The sequence below is a fragment of the Molothrus aeneus genome, chromosome 2 (assembly GCF_037042795.1).
Source record: "Molothrus aeneus isolate 106 chromosome 2, BPBGC_Maene_1.0, whole genome shotgun sequence".
NCBI classification, from domain to species: Eukaryota; Metazoa; Chordata; class Aves; order Passeriformes; family Icteridae; genus Molothrus; species Molothrus aeneus.
Window position 1 is genome coordinate 88,923,112 of NC_089647.1, and position 17,442 is coordinate 88,940,553.

The following is a 17,442-nucleotide window of genomic DNA, read 5'->3' on the forward strand; positions in this document are numbered from 1 at the left end:
AATAGCAAACAAAAATATAATGGAAACCATGATGTGTTCTACCTTTCAGCAGATTTTTCTACTGTGACAGTTGCAGTAAAATGTTGCAAGGCTGAAGGCATAAGGAAATCCTCCTATTTTTAGTCTATATTGAATAAATAAATTTGTTCATTGTATTAGAGGTTTTATCTAATAGGTATACTTTTTCCCCCTTTCCCATGCAGAATGTCTGTGTGTGCTCAGAGGCACATTGGCATTTACAGATCAAAGAATGAGCCTTTATTTTATTCATAATTATGTGTGAAAAGATAAAAGGATCACCTTAACTTAGTGTGGCTGTGTGTACTGATGTCTTTGGTATCATTTCCCTCAATTGTCACCTTGGAGGACCCTTGGTTTTGCCCCTTTCTGAGCCAGTTATGTTTCAACCTGTAATGTCTGGCCTTAGAGCAAGCCCAAAAATTAGCTCCCAAGGTAGTTTCATGGCTCTCTATTAAAGAGAGTCATTCCATTGCTGGTAGCTCCTCCTACGCCCTGTTCCAGCTGTGGAGGCAGTTTAATGCTTAAACTTAGCATTAAAAGTTTGTGTCTGAACCCTCAACTCTTTTGATGTTTCATTTTTCACGTAGAATAAAATACTTAAAACATTCTGCTAATTATGTCTCCTCTTCTGAACCAGTAAAAATAGAGTGTGGGTTTTTCCCAAGTACTGTCATGTACTGGATTCATTGCACAGTGTTCCCCTCTGTCTTTCTTTCCCTCAGGTTCCTGGGAGAACTAGAGGTGGCTAAGGCAGCAGAAATGGGGCTGCAGTGAGGGTCACTGCATTATACCTATCTGCCTGGGTTGGACTTTTTCCATAAGCACTTGTTTATGGGGTACATGTATTTGTGTGCTCTGCGTACTGTCATCCCCTTTTGCTTCACATCCTAGCACATGAAGGTGGTAGTAGAGAGAAGAAACAGATGACAGTAGCTGAGGTATTAGAGGTAGTGTTTACCTTGTTTGGTGTGTGGAGCTGGGTCACCTTTCTAAAGACCAAGCTAAGGTAACTGGCAAAAATCAATAGCCTCTGTATGTACTCTGAGGGACACCATTTTCCAAGGAATTGCATTGACTCAAAGGACAAGAGATTTTTCAATACATAGGTGACAGTGGCTCTTCTTTCTCCCACCTTAGAATCATTGTGGAATTCTTCTCCTTCAGATGTGGCTATTTCCTTCAATATACAACCCTAATTCTTTTGGTATTCCTGGATGTATCTTTTTTTTTGTGTGTGTGTGTCCTTGTGGTGTCTTGAGGTTTAATATTTCAGGGTATTTTTAAGTATTAATTTGTTTCTTTTTCTCTACATGTTTCCAGTTGGGTTCCATTGCTTTCTGTTTCTCAGCTTTTTGAAGACCATGACACGTTCTCCATACCATGCAAACAGAATTTGTAAATTAGCATTCATGCCAAAAGAAAACTGGGGTTTGTCTTAGAATGTGTAAGGAAAGGTTTCCTTCCATTTTCTGAGTCTCAGAAGTGTTTTGTTTTGTGGAGTCTGTCCGTAAAACAGGAATGGACTTGTGTGGAGTGTATGTAGATAAAGCACAAAGCTGTAGTGCTGGAGAGAGTGCCCACCTCTGTTGTTTTAGGGGAAAGGTTCCAGCACAGATGGCTTTTTTTGAGAGTTGCTTCAGTGGTGAATGTGATTGTTTACTGACAAGTCATTTTTGTGGTCTCAGCAAGTTCATTTGGACAGACACCTCTCTTAATGAATGGTCAGCTTGGACAGGTGGACATTTAAGGTTGCTCTTTCTAATAGATGACTATTTGTAGCTGTATTTTGCACTAGAAATTGATTTAGGAATTAGGCTGTAGACTGTCTAAATTGTATGCAGGCGTTGCCATAATGCCTGCTTGAAGTCTTTAGAATTTTGTAAATTAAAGGACATGGAAATTGAAAGAAAACAGAAAGGAAAAATGTATTTTGATGTGGAGGAAAGGTCATTCTTCTTGTATACGGGCTCTACCGGTTTCCTAACCAACCTGTAAGATATTTTTTCAATTGTTCATTCAGGAAATTGTTCTCCAGAACAGGAGATAAATGTATTACTTAATTATTACGCTATAGCTACCGAGTTTGATTGTACAGAAGAAATTGTTCTGGCTTATGTGTGAGTCCTGGGCTTTTGTGTTTTGGCTGTGAGGACTAAACCTCAGAGGAGATGGGCTGTTTTCTTAAATGAGCCATTTCATCCTGTTACTTCCCCTTCAGAGATGGAGAGGCCTGATTTTGTGTATGTAATTGCAAATAACCTCAGAGCCCTTGATTAACGAAGCTATGTGCATTGAAATTCAGAGAGGAAATTAGTACAGAAAAGATTATATTTAGTTTGCTTTCCCCTTCCTAAAAGGAGTTTGCAAGAAAACTGCAGTATCAATGACAGGCTTCTGAGGAATTTTGAGATTTCTAAAGAGAAAATGTGATAAACATCTTGTATTTTCTTGTAACACTTATTTAATGTTGGGAAACGTTAGTACAGTAAAACATGGGCATTCTGGCCTTATGGTAGAATTAGTAAGGCTTTACATCCTGCTTGGTGTTGGTATGTGTCAACTGGAGTAAAACATTGTAAACTCAAAGGGTAGATGACTGTTGTACTTTTAGGAGGGACTGTCTTGGGCTTTTTGGTGCTGAGATACTGCCCTTTAGTCAGTATTTGGATCATTGTCTTCTAAAGCATTTCTTTGAGTTGAGAGGCTGTATAATTGCTGCTTTGTAGTTTCTCTGTTCAGGTTTATGCTTGATGATCCAAACTTCAGCCTCGATCTATAACATCTGTTACATCTTTGCTTTTCAGATACAGAATTGAGAGTAAATTTGAGCGTACAGGAGGTGGAATGACTAAGTTAGAACTATAGTTATGTGTATCTAAAATAGAATAATTCCATCTTGGTTATTTGGAAGGGTCTTTAAATTGGAGGGTTGTCATCTTGCATTCAGGATAGTCTAATTTGTACCTTGCTGTACTTCTTTCCCCAATTTCTTTTTAATTGAGTAGGTTAGTGGTTTAGAAGTCAAATTTGTATCCTGAGCTGTCATGTGCACCTCTTTCACTTCATATAAATGTGAGATAGCTAAATATAAATAATCTTTCCACCAAGTGTTGGAAGGGGAGAGGGAACACAAGCTGTGATATACTTCCTGAGGGACAGGAGTATGCATTGAGGTAGACAATTTGGAGCATCTCATGCATATTAGTGATTTCTTTTGTCAATAATCCTCTGTTAGTGTTTGTGAAGGAGAGGCAAAACAGTGTAGCTTTTCTCCTCTACATCAAGGGAACAGAAAGCAATGGGAAGTCCTGCATGCCTACTGTGCCTTCTCCAAACACTTTATAGATATCTTCTTAGGATTATAGGGCTGCCTTAGATTTAAGGCATTTCTGGTTATATTCTCTTATCAGGACATCTTTCAAAGTCAAGATAGCATAATTTATAAGATTAAAAATTAGGTGGAAATATTTATATTTGTGTTTAAAGTGGAGACTGCCTATTTAAAGCAAGCAAGCTTTAGAGGGAAATTGGTAGGTCTTGAGAAACCCCATTCATTTTATATGCCTTCTATTTGAGACCAAGACTGCTGTTTTCCTGTTATATAGAGGATTTTAAATCCTAATACCATTTAAATTTGCCTAATGAGTCTTCCACTTCACTTTGCCACTGGGGTAAGAACGTACATGAGGCAGTTTATGGAAGCCTGCAGATTGTGCATTTGTCTCTGTTCACATATGTCCCTATATTACATCTTTATAATTTTAACCTTTTGCTCTAAGATGCTTTGGGTACAGAAAACTCAGTACCTGATACTGGAATTTGAGTGTACCTTTCCTAATCACAAATAGGCATGTGTAGCACAGTGTAAATTAAAGGAATTAATGCAGTAGTTGTTCTCAAAATAGTTGAGTTGATTTCTTTGCAGAAGCCTCCTGACTGAGTAGTGTTTAATGCATGGAAAACTTTTTTGTGTATTTGAAAAGCAGTGATAAAGCAGCCTGGTTGTTGAAATGTCAGAGTTTCACTTTGACATTTAGAGAAGAGTTTCCATTTTCTGATTTGTTCTAGTGTGGCTTTTTTCAATATTGAGCTTCTTAGAGAAGATACAGAAAGTCATTAATTGAGCTGTAAAGCTTTATTTCTGTATTACAAATGCAGTTGAAGGTTTCTGGAATTTATAGCAGTGTCCTTTAAAGAGCGCTGTTGATGGATATGTTGCTTCTAAAACACTGACTATCCCATATGGATCTTAGCCTTAGAACATTTTCTTGGAAACTGGACGTGTAGGTGGAGGGGGAGAAGAAGAAGTAGGAGGTTGCAGTCTGAAAATGTGCAGAAATGTTTGGTTTTTCTTTCTGTGTAAGAGAAGAAACTTTGGTCTGCTGAATTCTTTAGTAATAAAGAAGCAAAGACTAGTTAATTTGAAATTATAAAAGTAATAATAAATAACAAAACTACATGAATGTCTGATTTAAATATTCCAGTTGACAAAAAGTTGTGTTTAGCTCTGTATTGAGTGGATGAATTACTGAATTTACATTGCATTGTGGTGGGTTTTTTCCTGAAGAATTTCCTGAAAAGTTAATTGCTTCTTTCTTAATGCAATTTTTAGTTTATTTCAAAACAGACACTGTACACTTTGCACTCCTATTAAATGTATGCATTAATATGCAATATAATTCATTGCTGTAATATTCAGAGATGAATAACTTATTTGTTAAACAAGAAAGGATCATTGTTTTAACTGCATCTGTGTGAAGTCAGATGGAATTTCAATTTTGTTAGAATACACAAGAAAAATAGTTTTAGTTATCTTAAAAAATGCCTAAAAATGTTGGAGAAATATTACTTCTAAATTAAAAATTAATTTTGAGAAATTTGGTTGTTTCTGTTAAGTCTGACAGAAAACACTAGATTAGGAAATTGAATGAAAATTTCTGGTTGCCTTGCCTTTGAAGATTTTTAAAATAAGGAGAGCTGTTTTGTAAAATGTGATTTAATGTTTAGGGGAACTAAAACATATATCAATTACAGCTGAAATTTATTTCTTAACTTTTTATAGAACTCTGAAATTAGCAGCAATTATGTTAAATGTTTTTTTTTTTTTTTTTACTCTGAGTATTTATACTGGGAGTTCTCCTAGTTCATTTGTTTGACTTCCTCAAATTTATCAGCCTCAAACTTGTTTATCTTGAATCTTTCAGCTCTTTAATAGAAGTTGTTGTTTTCAAATATTATAATAAGGTTAAATTTTTCAGCACTCTGAGGTGCTTTGTTTCAGTTTGAATTATAAATAACAAAACCCATTGCTATTAAAAAATGGTTAGAATGAAAATATTTCCATTAAAATTGTACTGTGCTTGTGTTCTTTGTCTGGCTTCTATAATTCAAATATCAATTGGGATTCTTTGGGGGTGTTTTATAGCTGTAAAGCAAGTGGTACTGTTAAAAGCATTTTACTCTAGAGTGAAGGTGGCTAAGTTAAAGTGCATTAAAATTAGTATGAAGAATACTTTACAAGTAATTGCTTTGTTGTTTTGGGGGGTTTTGTTGCATTTGCTTTTTTGTTGTTGGTTTTGTTTTTTGTTTTTTTTTTAATTCAGATAGTAATGGTCAGTAATATTTTAAAAAACTGAGTTACTAGTTAATTAATATTTCCCATGAAAGATTTTTTTTTAATTATTTTCCCATAAATTAATTTTCAAATATTCATGTGAAGTTTAAAGCCCATGCTTTGACCGCCTGTGTGAGAGTTGTGCATGTACACGTGTCCTTTTCAGCTCTAGTATCAGTTTCTGTGGTTTTGTTAGATGATACAGCATATTTTAATTTTTTGAGAGAAAATCTTGTTGTGTTTGTAAATAGACTGTGAAAGAGAGTACCTGTTTGATGCACTATTTGATGCACTATTAATTCAAGCTATTGATTTGATGCACTATTAATTCAAGCGATCTCTTTGACTCTTTTCTTGCTCAAGTTACTTTTTGCCAACTTACAGCTTTGTAGTAATATATAACTGATCAAAAACTAATTTCAAACATGAAGGGTAGAATACATTCTAGAAAAATTAGTTTCAACTTGTTATGATAAAAAATCTATTAAGATATGTAAATATGGCAATAGATGAAAATGCACAAATAGTTTTCTCTCTAATTGCCATGGGGAGAACTAACAGCTTTACTCAGCAGCCTCCATTTTTATATTTCCAGCTGCATATGTAGACTTAAAACTGGCTTCTCCAACATTGATAGAGGATATTTGAAGAACACCATTTAATAGAACTCTTAAAGAGGAAGTAGTTTTCAAAACTCAGTTGTATTGAGACACTTTTGTTGATTTTTCAGTGTATTCTATACTTTAAAGGTCACTTTTGGAGGAGAGTGTCCTTCCTTAATTATTCTTGATATTTGAATATTAAACTATTGGAGGATTCTTAAGGAGTTGTATCCATTGTATTTAGTAGTATTTGGTCTTTTTCACTGAGTTCTGAATTGAGGAATTCTGCTTTGGAAATTTGGTATCTCACAATTTCAAAGCAATATTTTTGTCATATTGCAATGTTTTTCTGAAAGGGTTTTTGGGTTTTTTTGTCCTGTGATTTTGATTTGATATGCAGGTGAGCTGCAAAAAATATCTTTGCTCATCATTTGTATATTAAAATTACGTATTAAAATGAGAGACAATTTCTCAGATCAGTTTCTCAGAAATTGTCATTTGGTACTGAATAATGTTTTTTGTGTACAGAAGAGGGAAAAATAGAAAAGGCAATAATATCAAATCGAAAGACAGTAATAGCAAATCAACTTTAGAAGAAGTCAGGTATAAAATCAGCTTAAAATTCCTTCAAAAAAGAAATGCATCTGTATTTTGTCTAAAGTTAAGCTACATACAAGATTTTACAAATTTAGTGAGCAGTCTTGGGAAGGGGATCCTAGAGAATTTGACTGCAAATACCTTTAATGTTTGGTTCATGTTATTCTTAAGCAGAAGTTAATAACTGTGAGTATGGATAAGCCTGTGGAGATGTTCTTTCATCTCTGGGGATGATCAAATGCAGTTAAAATACAATATGTGGTCGTTCATCAGTCTCAGACAAGGATACCAGCTTGCAGGAACGTGGAAAGACTTGTCAAATAAATCTTTGTAAAATTAGGAAGTTGTCTATTTTGTAAATAGGCTTTTCCTAGTAAAGGTAGTGTGGAATATTAAATCATGATTAGCAAATGGAATACAAACCTATACTAGTGGCAAGAATCCCTTTCTATGCAAGTGTTATGTATGTGTTTGATAAGGTATGATTTTAGATCATGTTTTAAATATAATTAAACTTGTTTATCCTATGAACCAATTTTCTGAGAGGTTGTAGCTCTGCAGCCTAGTTTCAGTGCCATCACTGAAGGCAGGTGGAGAGAGAAACCCTTTTGTTTTTAGCAGGAGCACCTGGGCAGCTGGGGCATCTGTGCTGACAGGCAGCCAAGCTTTGGCCCAGGAGTGTGGCCAGCATGGCAGGAGACACACGTAGGGGTAGGGGAACTGGCACTGCCCAGCATCAGGCAAGGGGAGATGGACCACAGGCAAATTCCACCACTTTGTGCTATGGGGCTTGGGGGAGCTCAAGACATTTCCTAGGGAAGTCTAAGGAGGATGAGGTAGGAAGGCTGGAAATGCTGTGGGGAGAGGGAATTAGAGGTGCAGGCTCGAGGACCTTATAGGTACAATGGAAAGACTGTCTCAGGGACAAGCTGGTAATGAAGGGGTGCTTGCACAATGGCAACTTAAGTGACAGGAAGCAAATTCATAGGAAACTGGTCTTCAGCCTGCTACTCAAAAAACAAGTTATTCTTTAGGGCCACAGCTGAGCTAGGAAAGGAAGACAGCATGTAGTGATGCAATAGGCACGTTTCTGAGTTTCCCTAGGATTAACCATGGGGCCAGAGGATTTCTTTCACTGCAGAGAGAAGGAGGATTTGCAGTGGGTCCCTTCTCCAGAAATATTGCTAACAAGTTGATTCTCTTTTTTTGTCTCAGTAGTATATCCTTAGAATTATACCAGCTCACATCACTTGGAAATGTATTTATAAGAGTGAAAGTGAAGTAATTTACTGTGGATTATTGTAGATTGTGAATAGTGTTGCTTCCTACAAATTGCAGTAGCAAAACAGGCTTTCTGCTGCTTTGCAATGCTTCTTTTCCTTCCCCACTTTTCCTTTCACTTGAAAGCTAACCTCTTGCTTTAGATTACTCTACTCCTTATGACAACTGTTTGTGTTACAAAGGATTGTGGCTTCCACAGGTTACAGATGAACTGTACCCACTGAGTCAGAATAGGAAAAGCACAGGTGTAGCAGATAGGTAGATAGATCAGTAGATAGGTTTTCATTAGAGCAAAGACAATAAAACACACCAAAACTATGACTGCAATTGCAAGTATATTCAACGTTTCTACATGTGATTCCCAAAGTGCTTCAATGTTTTGTTTTCCATGAAATCCTTTAAATGTGTTTCATTCCATTCAGACATGAGAATAAGGATCCCCTTACAAATAGTAGGAGATTCTGTTAGTAGAATGGTAGTGTTTACTCTTCTATAGATGACTTATGTAGATTGTACTTTTTTTAATGGATTATGGTTTTTGTTATAAGTGCATATACAAAGTTTATAACTGACCTGACTTTATTCTTGCTTAGCTGTAATGAGCCATCCCACTAAACTGTATTTTTAGACTTTCCTAAGGAAATGAAGCTTACACTAGTCATGCTGTCACAGTCAGCTGTCATAGTCCGTCCATCTGTCCATCCTTGATAACTCAGCCAATTTTAGGCAAACTTGACAGACTGGCAGAGATAAACTAACTAGTTTTCTCCAAGTCTGTGCCTGGGAGAGTCATTGCTGATGTCCCTCACTGGAGGAGAAGCCAGAGCAACCCCAGCTCTTTGCTCAGTCCAGGCAGGGCTGAGAGGCAGGGGGGCACCAGGCACTGTGCTTGGCTGGCCAGCCCAACAAAGGTAGGGAGGAGGGCAGCACCAGGGGAGATGGAGTATGCTTTGAGGGCATTTTGGAGATGGCAGTGGGGACCCAGAGATATGAGAAGGACCTGGGGATGTGAAAGCAGTCATACAGTAGGGGGACTTACTATGAATCCTGCAGGAGGAGGGGGAGGAAGAGGAGGAATAGCTCAGCAGGAGGTATACAGTGAAAAACAGGAACAGATTTCCATGTTCTGCTCATGGAACAACTTGTTTCCTCTTTAGTCATGGACACAGTTATGAATGTTGCAATCTCACATTAAAAATTATTCTTAGATAATGTGCATGCCCTTTGCTGTGCCTGACTACAGATGAGTCTCTGCATAGTTTGTTCCTTTGGTCAAACCAACTAGAAAGCCTTTGGTGCACATTGCTGCTATTGCAAAATGTTAATATCATGCTGTCAGCCTTAAAAAGTTTGTTCACGTAAAGTGTTAAGCTTAAACCAAACTCCAGTTATCTTTATTGATAAAAATTAGAAACTTTACTATGTTTCTTTTTTAAAATTATTTAAATTATTTTCCCAAATTTGTAATGATTTATGTTTAATGGTCATGATAGAAAACAATATTTGAAATGTCAGATGGACTATTGGAAGGTCTGTGAAAAAAGAGGGAACCTATGCAAATCCAAATGAAGGATGGTGCTTGAATGATAACTTTTTCCTAAATGTTTAGATACCTTTATCAGATTTCAGAAGGGTTTTTGAGAGATTTTGGATTTTTACCTATTTGTAAACAGTTTTTTCTCTAGTTGCTTAAGTTTGTCATTTTCCTGCCACTCTCCATCCCCATTTCTCACAGTTATCTCTGTGCTCTGCGTTTCAACTAGGTAGGCCAGCTGCCTCACCATTTACTGCTTTTTTCCTTAGTTCTTTTGCTGTAATTCCAAGAAGTGGACTGTATATCTTCATTAGTGAGCTGATAAAAGCCTAGGTTTTTAATCTGGAAGGTTTAGTCTCAGTGGAGGGCTTTATGTAGAGTGAATCTATTGAAATAAAGCTGCTTGTTTTCCATGAATTTATAAAAGTAATTTCCCCCTTTTCTTAACAGAACGACCTTTAAGTTGTGTTTGTTTATATCACTGTAATTTAATGCTCATTAGTTCTGAAACATCCTTGTCTTTTTGGTTAAAAATGATCTCTAAACTGATGAAAATTTCCAGTCTTGGCAGAGATCAGGGCCTGACCAGCTTCTGATTAGTACTTGCTTGTACACTCTTTTCCTGTGATTGTCTCCCCTAGTACAATAAGCTGCCTCCCTCATTTTGCCTGAAAGTGCAGCCACTGGCTCTTGGCTGGAGTGATGTAGTTAGAATGACAATAGAATGTAGCAGGCTACAGCAGGAAACAAGGCCCTGCTGGGGAAGGTCAGGAAACACTTTAGGATCATCAGAATTTTCTGCCATCTTCTGAGACCATAAGACCACATATTAACTAATGTATTTTTTAACCCTTCTAGACAACGATCCCTGCATGGTTATCTGTGCACTGTTAGTCTGTGCTGTACAGATTAACTGTGAAATAAGCATGAAGTTTTGTGGTGAACAAACAGCTTTGCTGAAGATGCCCATTGTATATGCATGTACATATATATATATATCTAAATATATTAAAACACAATTTTTGGCAGTGGAGTGGCTGGATTGAATAGGCTTGAATAGTTAAAAACGAAATAGCATGCATGTCCTTATTTCAGATTATTTGAAGAAACAAAGTACCTTTATTTATTTTCCTTCCATTAAGTATTCTATAATCATCATGTGTCTCAACTAAAGCTCTCACCTGCCACCCAGGCTCTATGAGTATGGAGAAAAGTATAAATGCTATTTCTGTGAAGGTTTTGCTTTCTGTCCCTTGCATGACATTTTGCTTGGTTGTGCCATACTGTGACATACTCTTATGTTTCTCAGAAATTTCTATAAGTGAATTTCACAAGACAGGGCTACTTGTTCACTTTATTATTTTGTTTATATATAAGCTTAAGGAGGGGTTGCTGCAAAAGTTTGAAAAGTACACCAAGTGTACCAAGTGTGTTGTACAGTTTTTCTGTTTTTAAACACACATTAGTATGGTTTCTCTAATTTAAAAAAAAATAATGCGTTCAATGTTATTGTTGTTTCTTCTGTACATTGTATTTAACACTATAATTAAAGCCATGACAGGACACCAGAATTTATAGATTATAGAGAAATACATCCAAATGGTCTTCCTCACCAGCAGATTTCTGTTGTTACAGTGTGTGATGAAATGTAGGTGAAAGAGGTGTGGGTTTTGGAAGGGGGGTTGCAGTTGGAAGGAATTGCAGCAGTGCCTGCCTGGGTATTGCTAGAGCAAAGAGAGCAATACAGACGGCAGAGAAACTTTAGCTGTTATTTCTGTGCTCATTAATTTTTGTAGGTTTTCTTTCACTTTTTGTTTGAGCCAAATTGAAGTCATCTCCGATATTAAAAGGCATGGTCATTTGGCTGGAATTTGAAGATAGAGAAGAGGAAGCTGAGAATCAGTTTCAGTGATTAGCTGTTCTCCCAGTGAAGAAATCACTGTGTTTAAGTGTGCTTAAACTCTGCTCCTTCTGAGAAGAGAATAGAAATCACTATAACACAAATTGCTCTTTACCTAATGGTGCATCAGCTGGATGTTAACAAGAATCCCTTAAAGGTGTTGCTATTTCCTGACGATGTAGTGTAACAGAAGAGATCTCCATTTAGCAGTGTTGTTGAAGTGACGGTACAGCATGTCACCACATCCAGCTTTTGCAGTCTGGGGACAAGCATTCCAAGTGACCACTTTACATTTCTGTCTTTAACAGGCTTGGGAAAAACCAAGAGAAAGACGAGTGCGAGAGACGCCTCTCCCACTCCCAGCACAGACGCAGAGTACCCTTCCAACGGCAGCAGCGCCGACCGGATTTATGATCTTAACATTCCTGCCTATGTGAAATTTGCCTACGTTGCCGAGAGGGAGGATGAGCTGTCCCTCGTTAAAGGGTCCCGAGTGATTGTCATGGAGAAGTGCAGCGACGGCTGGTGGAGAGGGAGCTACAATGGACAGATCGGCTGGTTCCCTTCGAACTATGTGGTAGAGGAGGTTGAGGAGGCAACTGCAGATTCACCCAGCTTCCTCAGCCTTAGGAAAGGCGCATCCATGAGTAACGGCCAGGGCACCAAAGTACTCCACATCGTTCAGACACTGTACCCATTCAGCTCGGTCACGGATGAAGAGCTCAATTTTGAAAAAGGAGAAACGATGGAAGTCATTGAAAAGCCGGAAAATGACCCAGAATGGTGGAAATGTAAAAATTCCAGAGGTCAGATCGGTCTTGTTCCTAAAAACTATGTAGTAATCATTAGTGATGGTCCTTCCATGAACACTTCCCATCCACCTCAGATAAGCTACACGGGACCATCTTCTACCGGACGATTTGCTGGAAGAGAGTGGTATTACGGGAACGTTACCCGGCACCAAGCAGAATGTGCCCTGAACGAAAGGGGAGTTGAAGGAGATTTCCTTGTTAGAGACAGTGAATCTTCGGTAAGTGGTGCTCAGCCCGCAGGTTTGTAACCCCCATGCATGGGTTAGCAAGCACAGCACTTAACAGACTCCCTGTCTTTTCACCCTTAAAGAAGCCAGCAGGGCTTCAGCATTACCAACCAATACCCTCCCTTCTTGTGAGAATTGGTCTGTCAGTGAAATGCAGTGACATTTACACTGAAATTTAACAGGTGTGGACTGTATTATCCAGGGGTTTTTTAAATTTGTGGACAATCAAGTAAAATATTTCAGGCTTCCATTTGGCTTTTCATGTGTTTCTCATGCAATCCTCAAATTTAAAGCACTACAAGATAAAATAATTCTAGGTGATTGAAAATTTGGTCATTGATTTGATCTTAAGGCTATTTTCAATTAAAATCTTTGCATTGGTCAGTTTGGTTCTGCTTTTAATTTAATAATTACATAGTTTCTTTATTAGTTAAAATTCCATTTTAATGTATTTTTTATCTACTTAGATAATTTAGTTTGTAATAAGGTAAAGTTATTATTATATCTAGTTTTAAGGTTGTTATATACAACAGAGAGGGTCAAGTCAGCAGCTCATATGCCTTGTAAATTGAGCCTTGATGGCATCAGAGGGATCTGAGTAATGCTGATTATGGTTCATGTCATTCTGAAAGTTCAGATTTAAAATTCAGCTGAAAGGACTTTCATGTGTGCTGAGGCCAGAGAATTTGCAGTTAAAGCACTAAAATTTAATTATCCTTCGGCTGTGATTTTGAAAAGGTGACAGATTTTAATCTTACGTCATACATAACATTGAGAAAATTGACAAAGTACAACTTTGTAACAGTCACAGATATTTTTATCTGAAGACAGTATTGTCTGATTAAATTTCAGGCACCTCTCCTTGATGAATTTGCTCTGCAAAAAACGTGATAGCTATCGAACTACCCTTTCTTTGAAGCTCTGTGTCATTGAATTCCTATTTCTGCTTAATTATAATCACTAAACAAAGGCAAATGCAAACAAACCACAGGAGAACAGGAAAAAAGTTAGAGATTAAATTAAAATAAACTAGAGGAAGATAGGAAGAAAAATAGGAATTTAGAAATCATAACTGATTTGCAGAGGCTGAGAGGAATCATGTTTGTTTAGTCAACAGAAGAAAAGACTGATGTGGGACACACAGTCTTGTAAAATGTAGAAAGCCACTGAAGGATTACGGTAACCATTAAATTACAGTAATTCCTTTTTTTCCCAACATTCTTTTTCTATCAACATCCTGTCAGAGGCATACTGGATGTGGTGGATTCTTGGCATATCAGTCCAGTGGGTAGAAGCTCACTTTCAGATCTAGAGGCTGCATTGTGATTTATCTTTAGACTGTAGCTATCACTTTCCTTTCATCTCTTGAGAAAGTGCCAGAAGGAGAGTTTGAAAATTAATACATTACTTAAAATACAAAAATGCTTACCCATTTCTCAGGACATGATATGCCACAGTGGCCACTATGCTACAGCTTGGTTTTTTAGCTCTTAAGAGTCTGCCTCTATCTCTGGAGTAAACAAACTACCTTGAAAGAACACAGTAACCTTTTTATTTAATGTGACATCATAACACTAAATCCTTGCATTCAAAGCAGTTTCAAACTTTTTGCCTGCATTATTGCTGGAAATCATTGCTTTACAAAAGATTCATTCAGAATGCAATCTTCAAACTATTTCTAGCATCTAACACTTAGTGGGATAACAGAAAATTTATTCAGTTTATATCACAGCAAGTTTTTTGCACACCTGCAGGTAAAAAAAAAAAGCACTGAATTGAGGAACTTAGCATTTTTCCTTCTTTTTGACTCTTTATCTGGTCTTGCAAACCCTGTATTTGAGCCTTTTTTTAGCAATGAGAAAACTGCAGTTACGCACGTAAATACCTCTGTGTATTAGTACTGCATGTGGGTTTTAGTTTTTATTAGGTTTGAAGAAATAATTTACTACATCTCAAACTTTATTCTACCCTAATCTTTATGTATCACTCCATCATATAGTGTGTATGTATGTGAATTATAAAACACTGGGGATTGCTAGTTTTTTCCCTGGAGTGCCACAATAAGTGAATGGGCATACTTGCAAGCATTGAGAAAAGGATCATAAAAATCTATTTCAAACTTATTATGTATGGAATAAAGAAAGAGTTTAGCAATGACTCATGAAATTCTGACAGTTGCTGTATTTCACACATGTGACTACAGAGGTTGTTCATGCTGTGGCTTAAAGTCACCAGGAGCGTCTTCACAATCTGAGCAGATGGCCTTGATTAGAGAGAACAGGCTGAGCAGAGCCAAGCTGTCAGCTCCCTGATTTGCTCATCTGACCACCAGACCAGCACTTCCCACTATGCTGTGTTGTTAGCTCACCTTTAATGCTAGGAATGCAGGGGTTATTCCTTTCTAGAAAGGTCCATAGAAAAAACTGTGAGTCATGCTCCTAATACTGTGCCTTATTTTTGACCTGTTTTAGAGTTTTCTGTAGCCTTCCATCACCATAGTTACAAAAATTGGTCTGCATAAAAGTTTTCCTTAGATTTCAATTTTGCTCTTATTACTGAGCTATGAAAAGCTGTCCTTGGATAGATGAAGGTTTGTATTATTTGGTATTCACTTGATGAGACTGTCATGTTTTTGCATTTCAAGTGTTAGTAGTTGCAAGATTTTGCAATATTTCTCTAGATTTAACTTGCCAGATGTTTATCTCCCAGCTAGATTTCTTTAGCCAAAAATATTTTCCTCAGTAACGCTTAGATCTAGAAGATGCTGCCATAGAGGAGAATAACCTGAGATGAACTCAGTAAGGTAGCTAGGAGGCTGATTATCTTCATTAATTACGAAATACTATTATTAGAACCATAAACTTGTTTGAACCATTTAAGCCCATAGTTTATGTAACAGGCACAGTTCCCTACTGATAACGTTTTTGCCAACTGTGTTATACCTAGGTAATGTCACCTTAGTTTTGGAGATCTAAAAGAACTGGGTACATGCCTTATTAGAAATACTGCTAGCTAGTTGTTCTTTCTGTTGCAGGCTGCTAGGTTAATGAAACCTGCAGTTTGTCTCATTTAAGTAACAAAACAATGAAAAAAAAGCAGATTTATCCTATGCAGTCTCTGTGGAGCCATTTTTTTTGGATTGCAGGCTCTTCAGCAGCCAAACTTTTGGTCTCTTTGTGTAGCTCCTAACCCAAGACAAACAGGTCTTGGCTGATACTGGTGGTCTTGGTTGGGTGGGTGATTGTAATGCTTTGAAGACCTCAGATTTCACTGAGTACAGAAGCAAATTTGAATGGGAGAGGGTTGTTTTGTTCAGGTTCATACCAGGAAACAAGTGTGCTAACTAGTACTGCAGCTAACAGGAAGCAGTAGTGTGTCACCTCCAGCTTCTGAGCAGAGCCTTTGCTGCAGACACCCTTAAACTTCAAAGGGAGCTTCTGTCAGAACTTGTGGGCCCCTTGCAGTCCTCTGCAGGTGTCTGTGAAACTGGTGATCAGGCAAACACCAGTGCTTTGTAGTCCTATGAGGTCTTCTCATGAAGCGGAGAAGGTGTTATTTTTCTCAGCCTATGTTAGTGAGTGAGCTATGCAAGTTTTTGGATGATTTCAGGAGCAGTTATTCATTAGGAAGTATTGGTTACCTTCTGCTGGTAGTGTCACAGCATTTAAGTTACAGTAACCCATCCTAAACAGAGTTGCAGAGTATAGTTTTAAGATGATACTGATGATTTTAGGCATATTAAAATGATACTGAGGATTGTAGGTGCGACTGGATTTGTCAGTTTTTGAGATCATATTTAGCTTTTCTGTTCTTTGTCTAGCAAAAATGACAATAGAAGGAGGAGGCAGAGGTTCAGAGTTTGTATGTTTTTTGAGGTGCTAATTCTGTAGCATTGTGTCCCATGTTTTCCTGGGGTTTTAATGCTGCAGCTGTTGGATAGAAGCAATGAAATGTGGCAACTGTTTAAAAAGTGAACATTGGTCACATTCTGTGACATGCAGTGATTGGTAAGTACAGCAGACATGAGGAGAAGGTTTTTCTTTGAAAACAGGCATAAGGAAATATCCTAGTGGCTTATTTTAAATGGAAGAACAGAAATCTTATTAGAGCTGTAGTTGAAGATCAATGAAACCAATTCATATTTGTGACCTGTGTAATACTGATTTTGGAACATGAACATTACATAGGGAGGAGAATGGTATTTGCTTATATCCAAATGAAACAGAAGGGGTAGAAAAAGGAATTAACTCTCCCAGATGGCTCTTTCCAGCCTGACCTTAGATCTTTGAGCCATGACTTTGAGTTTTTTGGCTGGGTGATAAAGTAAGAGGAGAAGTGAGGGAAAACTTGGGTATGGAAATGGAAGGAGTTGGGGAGCCCCAGGACAGGCTCACTGATGGGAGCTCAAAGGGCCTGGAATAGTTTGAAGAATGAGTGTGTGAGAATATCTTTTTGAATAAAGGACATTGGCAAACAGAATTTGATTGACAGGGAAAATTTAAATAAGTTACAGGATCAGTAAAAGATTTTCAGAGGGAACTGTTTTTCACAACTTTGCCATTTATAAATGATAAAATTATAATTTCATTCTGAAATTGAGGATGTGAAGAGGGAATGCTGTTTTTCGTGTTTCACTTGTTTTTCCTTATATCGCTTTATCACTTGTTTTCGTGGTAGTTTTCAGTTGGTTGTGGGGTTTTTTTAAAGAGCATTCAATTCTTCACCAAAGAAATAAAGAAACAACTTCCTACCATTTGTTTTCCACATGCCGTAGGCACCAGCTAGCTCATGGTCATCTCTAGCTATAAGCAGGTGTTAAAGGAATTGAAAACAATTCAAAGTACTACTGCACAA

General features: G+C 37.4%; 1 protein-coding gene across 2 annotated transcripts in view; it reads left to right on the forward strand.

The window, feature by feature from the left end:
• The window catches only part of NCK2 (NCK adaptor protein 2), an 84,540-nt gene that overhangs the window by 61,299 nt on the left and 5,799 nt on the right, over positions 1–17,442 (forward strand). For both annotated transcript variants that reach the window (XM_066545260.1, XM_066545261.1), the window contains exon 4: positions 11,858–12,579. In XM_066545260.1, the coding sequence (XP_066401357.1) occupies positions 11,858–12,579 (722 nt within the window). The remainder of the gene's footprint in view (positions 1–11,857; positions 12,580–17,442) is intronic.